The sequence below is a fragment of the Podarcis filfolensis genome, assembly GCF_964270895.1.
Source record: "Podarcis filfolensis genome assembly, chromosome: 9".
Classification (NCBI taxonomy): domain Eukaryota; kingdom Metazoa; phylum Chordata; class Lepidosauria; order Squamata; family Lacertidae; genus Podarcis; species Podarcis filfolensis.
This window is the reverse complement of record NC_139610.1, coordinates 27,562,247-27,569,040: the sequence shown is the minus strand read 5'-3', so window position 1 is coordinate 27,569,040 and position 6,794 is coordinate 27,562,247. Positions and strand designations below refer to the sequence as shown.

At 46.8% G+C, this 6,794-nt stretch overlaps 1 protein-coding gene across 2 annotated transcripts in view; it reads left to right on the top strand.

Annotated features, from left to right (window-relative positions):
- The first annotated feature begins 123 nt into the window (after nucleotides 1–123).
- Nucleotides 124–6,794, top strand: part of SNX25 (sorting nexin 25) — a 51,942-nt gene continuing 45,271 nt past the window's right edge. Inside the window, exon 1 of one of the 2 annotated variants that reach the window (XM_083631080.1) lies at nucleotides 124–1,075. In XM_083631080.1, the coding sequence (XP_083487206.1) occupies nucleotides 578–1,075 (498 nt within the window). In that variant the 5' untranslated portion in view covers nucleotides 124–577. Of the gene's footprint in view, nucleotides 1,076–1,992; nucleotides 2,158–6,794 lie in introns of those variants that run through there. The other variant, XM_083631081.1, reaches the window with a different exon arrangement.

Below are 6,794 nucleotides of genomic sequence, written 5' to 3'. Positions count from 1 at the left end.
CCAGGCATTGCAAAACGCAGGAGGATTTGCAGACTTCCGCTGGAGGGAGCACTTCTTTTTCTTTTCCTGAGAAGCGACAACCCACAGGACGGAGCCGCTGCGCGAATCTCAGCGCTAAGATTGACACCGCAACCAGCCAAGGGGAGGAAGGCAAGAGCTGGCCCGGAGCTGCTGCCTTTACGCGGCTGGCCCCGCCTTGCCCGCTGGAGCACACATGGCTCGGTTTCCAGCAGTTGCTGTCATTCAGGCGCTCCCTCCTCCTCCTCCTCACCCGCCTCCTCCTCTCGCCGCCGCGGCGCGCAAACAGGCTCAGCGGGGCCTCCGCCGGCTGCTGCGCGAGATGCGATGAACTAGAGAGCCGCTCGCAGCGGCGGCAGCAGCAGCTTCTTTTGTTCGCAGTTAGGCGGCCCGGCTGCGTCGCTGTAGCTGGGCGTCCCTTCGGGGATCCCGGGCATGAGCCCGGCCGGCTGCCTGCGCCCATGCGGGGCTTTGAGTCTTGTTGACGGGGGGGACGCGACCTTGCGAGGGGGCCCCCGCGGCGGGAGATGCGCTGGTTCCCGGAGACGCCTGGAGCAGCATGTTCCCCGATGCCGACGCCGCTAACGTGCCCTGCAGCAGCAGCAGCAGCAGCGGGCAGCTCGATTCGGCCGCCGCCGGCTCCCTTGCAGCTCAGAGTCCCGGCGAGTCGTGCGGGAGCGGCAGCGTCCCGGCCGCCGCCGCCGAAGAGGACGACGAGGCGGCGGCGGCGACTGGTCGCGGCTTGCCCTGCTCCATGCTGGCCGCCGGACTGGGGGTGCTGTTGCTGGCGGTGTCCCTCTTCCACCTGGGCCGGCAGAAGGAGGGCGACGACGGCGAGGAGGCGGCCGAGGCTGGCGGGCAGCCCAGCCTGGCCTTGCTGCTGCTCCAGCTGGCCCTTTACCTGGCCTGCGCCGCCAGCGCCTTCGTAGTCGGCACCTTGCTGGCTCTCGTCAGCCGGAGCCGCGGCCGCCTCAGACCCCCGCCGGATTTTCGCGCTGCCTGGAACTGCCGCTACCCGGGCAGGGAAAACGCCGCTCCCTTACTGCAAGCTGCCGTGGTAAGCAAGTGCCCCTGCCATGGACCCCTTGCCTTGCGCCGAATTAAGTTTTCCAGACTCTTTTCAGAGTGCATTCCTTGCCTTCCAAAGCAGGGCTGGAGTTCAACCCAGAGTTGCCCGTGTACTGTGCTCTCTCCTTGGGTTCTCAGCTCCGTGGGGTGGACAATGCCTCTGAGCCCATACAGAGTATATTTTCTTCCCGACTTGGGAATCGCAGAGATGTTCAGCCTTCCCCAGACATCTGGGGTTCAACTGTAGGCCTCCCGGGATAGTATGTTCGGGTAGACTGGAGTCCAGGCGTCTTTCTGTTATTATTTAGCAAGTAAGTGTAAGGTGGTCTAGGCTTGATTCCCGCCCCCACCTCAATATCTCATACCAAAATAGGAATAAGGGGGGGAATCTGTGTACCTGGACTGCGTGTGTTCCAGCTTAGCGGCCTGAAACCTAATTTCATCTCCCGCTTCCCTGCTGAAAGATGACTGTCTCCTATTATTCACCTGTGCAGTGACAGTGCAGCTGCTCCAGTTATTTTGGCTGCAGTGCCCGAAGTAGCAGAGGATTATTTCAGGCCTGCAAGCTTAATACTGGTAAACTTGTTCAAAGTAGGATTAACAACAAGCAACACTAGGAAGTGTGTGCTGTTGATAGGTTTTAATGCTGCCCTGCAATGGTTGTATTTGGGTTACTGCTTTCTCACTGTTTTTATTCATTTAAACCACGTGTCACTCAGATAAGCCTTTGGAGCAATGCAGAAATACAGTAAATAAATAGAACTGGTTCAGTAGGCGAAGCTGGCCAATTTCAAATGTGTGTTCCTAAATACTACGTGCTTATGAATAAAAAGCAGACAAACTTATCTCCCTATGCAGTTGTTTAATTTGAGGTGTTCTTTTGTCCATTTGGCTTTTATATTATAGCTGGCTGAACAGGCAGGGTGACACAGCCCACTTACATGGCAGTGGTTTTTTGGGGGTGCCATTAAAGTGAGGCCCAATTATGAGAAGCAGCAGATGAGGATGAAGGCACCATATTGTACAGGATTTTGATGACACTGAAGGATCAGCACTTCATTCTTACTTTTGGTAGGCTTTTGTTTACCACTACAAAGGGGAGCTTGCAGAGTGGATTACTTCTCTATACCAAAACACGCACACACCTGTGCTCCCTAAATGTAGAAAGTTAGATGTTCACCAGCTCCGGAATATCTAGTTTTCTACATTGAGACACCCATGCCGGCTGAAGTGGTGCAGCCCACACAGATTTGTATGTACGCAAATCTAATTCGTCATCAAATCTAATGCACACCTCAATTTTCAAAACCTTGAAACCAGAAAAGTGTTTGCTGGCGAATGTATATGTGCCATCAAATCGAACGCGCACCCCTAATTTTCGTGACGTAATTTGGCTAAAAAAGGTGTGCATTACATTTGAGTAAATACGGTACTGAAGAACTGTCATTCCTTATTTGCTGTGAGGATAAGTGGGAAACAGTGTTTGAATTGCCACAGCTAATTTTGATTGTAGAGTGTCAGATCTACTGAAAACAATTCATAATGTTGATCACACAGAGTTTAAGCCTGCTTCATACACGACAATTTTCCTATATTACTTTTCTCAAGGAAAATGTACCCCACCCTGTGATTGCATGTAGTATCCTAGGACCAGAATAGACAGATGTGTTTGTTGCACATCATAGTATACTCTTACAAATTATATCCAGAGGGGAATAATCAGTGTGAAGCACAGTAGATGAACGTTTGGTTGAGAGCTCACATATAAATAGAAGCTAAACTTGTAATATTTTTTTCCTTATTCTGTAATTGGACAGACAATGCCTTGAATTTTATGTGTCTATGATTTGGGTCAACTGATTTGTTGGCCACCACAAGCCAGCTACTATAATCACAGCAAAATTCTGGACATGATAAGCATAGTAGTAATGTACACTGATTTGAAACCTACTGATTATATCATCTGCCTTGCATATCAGACAAAATTATTTTGCATTGTTGGCATTGGGACTAGGCATATAGTTGGATTTATCTCCCCCATTAATAGGATTTCCAGGTGTATATCTATACTCTCTCTCTCTCTCTCTCTCTCTCTCTCTCTGTGTGTGTGTGTGTGTGTGTAATTGGAAAAATTATGCAGTAGAACCTGCCTTAGCCTGCAGTTTTAATTGGGAACTTCTTTGAATGAGAGCTGTCTTATCGTTAATCTCAGCAATTTATTAAACCATCCACTAATGGTGTCGGCCTCCAAACTCAATGGATTTTGTTGTGCTGCAAGACTTGAATTGATTTGGCTCGTCACTTGCACCACTAAAGATCAAGACTATTTTATTTGGCTTTAAGATACTTGCTTGTTTAGCAAGGGTGGAATAAATGGCAGGCTGTTTGTTTTACCATTGTAAAAATGGAGAAGGTGCCACCAAAAGCATGCCGCATGGGATGTGAGGGCTGATCCACAGGTAGCTGCTGTTACTCCCTGGATCATTACAGACCAAACTGCTAGTTCTTTATCTGCTAATGTAGCTTAACTGGAAGTACACTTTAAAAATCCCCATGAAATTACTCCAATCCAAGTCCTAGCTATGTAGGAAGGGTATTGCAAAAAAAGTCCGGGGAAGTTACTGACCCATAAAATACTTTTTAATCTGCTTGTCTTTTTGCAAGAGCTAATTGGATATACTATTGTTTGGCTTTGTGAAGTAATGGTCATAGAATATAATAAACTTTTGGATCCTTAGTGGTTTGTATACTTAGACTGCTAATTGGCCTTTAGCACTAGAATCGGTTTCATTCTGAAGTGTGACCTAATGTGTAGTTTATTGATAACAGCTATCTTTTGCCTTCCAGCTTTGAAGAGTGGGTGCTCCTTGTCCTTGTTGCTTGGATTCTGTCTCTAGATAACATTCTTAGATGAGAGCAGCCTCTTGATTACTTGCGGAAATGTAACCTTGCAATTGCAAATTCTCTTGCATTTGTAGGCAGTAGAATTAAATCCTTCACAGCCCTTTCACTTTTTATGTGCCTCTGCTAGCTGTCATTTTTTGAGGGGTGGAGCTTCCCTTATAAATGCTGCTTTACTCCTTTATGGTTGCACTCTTTATAAGCACCTCTAGTCTTTTATATGCACCTCTAGTCTTTTCTGGGGATGCGGGTGGTGCTGTGGGTTAAACCACAGAGCCTAGGACTTGCCGATCAGAAGGTCGGCAGTTCGAATCCCCGTGACGGGGTGAGCTCCCGTTGCTTGGTCCTTGCTCCTGCCAACCTAGCGGTTTGAAAGCACGTCAAAGTGCAAGTAGATAAATAGGTACCGCTCCGGCGGGAAGGTAAACAGCATTTCTGTGCGCTGCTCTGGTTTGCCAGAAGCGGCTTAGTCATGCTGGCCACATGACCCGGAAGCTGTACGCCGGCTCCCTTGGCCAATAGAGCTAGATGAGCGCCGCAACCTCAGAGTCGGCCATGACTGGACCTAATGGTCAGAGGTCCCTTTACCTTTTTACTAGTCTTTTCAAGCATCCTTCCCCCTTTCCTTTACCTTTCTATCTGTCCATCTTTATCTGACACAGGCAGGTATGCTTTCGTTGGTGGGTTTTTTAAACAACAACAACAACAACAACAACAACAATCCATTTACGGTGCAGTTTTATAGGCGGCCTTAACAATATCCCATTTATTTTCAGATATTTTGTTAAAGGCCAATCTTGTAACTAGCAAAATGCGCAAAGTTGGTTTCCTGACTGGGAAAGAGGGAGCAACCTTCCTTTCTGCCATTTGAGGAAGTCAGGGCAAGGAGTGGCTCTCAAACACAGCTAGTGTTGAAAATCCTAAGGAAATCACAAAGTCCCTCAGACCAAGGCTCTATAATTGCAGCACTTAGTTTCTTTTCTTTCCTGTTCTGCTTTATTTGTTTGTTTGTTTGTTTGCTTGCTTGTTTGCTCTTCATTGGTGGCATGCTGAAGTAGGTTCCCTGAAAATGGATAACATTTTATAAAAGCTGCTTAGAGTAGGGTATTTTACACCACGAAAGAGTAGGGTATTTTACTTGTTGCGAATGCTCTGTGTTTAAGAGAAATTCCAAAATCCATATTATTTGTTGTTGGTATCCATCTATCTTGAGAGACAATGGAGTGTGCCTCCAGGGGTGAAATAACTGAAGTGACATTTCTGTAGCACAAGCCTGGGCAGTTTGTATGGAGGTCCTGCTAGGGTTGCCATGTGCCCTCTTTCCTGGACATGTCCTCTTTTTCAGGGGTAAAATTTGGGACAAATTGCATTTACAGTCATACCTCAGGTTACAGACGCTTTAGGCAGGTTGCATTTTTTTGGGTTACGGACCGTCGAAACCCGGAAGTAGTGGAACGGGTTACTTCTGGGCTTCAGCGGTTGTGCATGCGCAGAAGTGCTAAATCGTGCTTTGCGCATGTACAGATGCGCTGAATCGCAACCCGCCCATGCACAGACACGACGCTGCAGGTTGCGGACGCTGTGGGTTGCGAATGTGCATCCTGCACGGATCACGTTCGCAACCCGAGCGTCCACTGTATTTGCTTAGCATCGTCTTTTTTGCTCTTCAAAATATGGCAACCCTATCCTGGGCTGCCCAGATGACAAGACACCCCCCCCCCGGCCTCACATGTGGTCCAAAGGAAAGGAGAGCAATTTGTTTGGCACCAAGACTTGCCAGAAGGAGGCATTCAAGGCACCATCCAACCATCTTAGGGACTCCGCATCGCTTCTCGGCATTTTGGCTAAGATCAAGGGGACTCCACTCTGGATGTGTGTGGAGTGGAAATAACCTCTATACAGTATGTTCTGCCTGGTTCAGATTCTTATTTGTTACAGGCAACCAGACCAATATTGGTTTTTATTTCTTTTCTTACGGTTGTTTCTCCTACTTTTCTTACATCCTGGAACCATAGCTGTGTTATGGAAACCCCGCCAAATGGGTGGGGTACAAATAATAAATTATTATTATTATTATTATAGCTGTCAACTTTTCCCTTTTCTTGTGAGGAATCCTATTCGGAATAAGGGAATTTCCCTTAAAAAAAGGGAAACGTTGACAGCTATGCCTGGAACTCTAAGGTTCCCACAACAGGTCTCTGTTTCAGGCGTTGACCAGACCTGGATTTTCTTAGTTTCCTCATGGTGGATGCTTGATACTCTGGTCAGGACATGCTTTGGAACTTCAGTTTCAGATTGCAAAAATATAGTGGCAATGGAAAAATCCACCTGTTTTCTACTCTTGAACTATTGACAGCACAAATGGGTGAAGTATGAAGGGGTAATTAATCTGGGTTTTTGTGTGTGTGTAACGATTGATTTGTAGACATTTTAATAACATTTCAAATTGTGGGTGTTTTGTAGACCGGAAATTATTATCTGCAGGGTACTATATTTTGTTTTTATGGTTAATTGTATTGTAACTTTTATTTATTTATTGCTACCATAGGCAGCCTAGAGAATCTCGTTCTGGGTGGGATATAAATAATCCAAGTAGATAAATATTATCCATAAAATGTAATGGAAGTATTTGTAGTCAGAACGTCACTCTAGTTTGTTGGGGATGAACATTATTCAGCCAAAGGAACACATTCCTTCATGAGCAATATTGCATACTAGTGGTGGATGCAGCCACATAAACACATCTTTCTATCCAGACAGGCAAGAGGCATTGCCACAGTTCTGTTTTACATTTCAGCCAGGCAAAA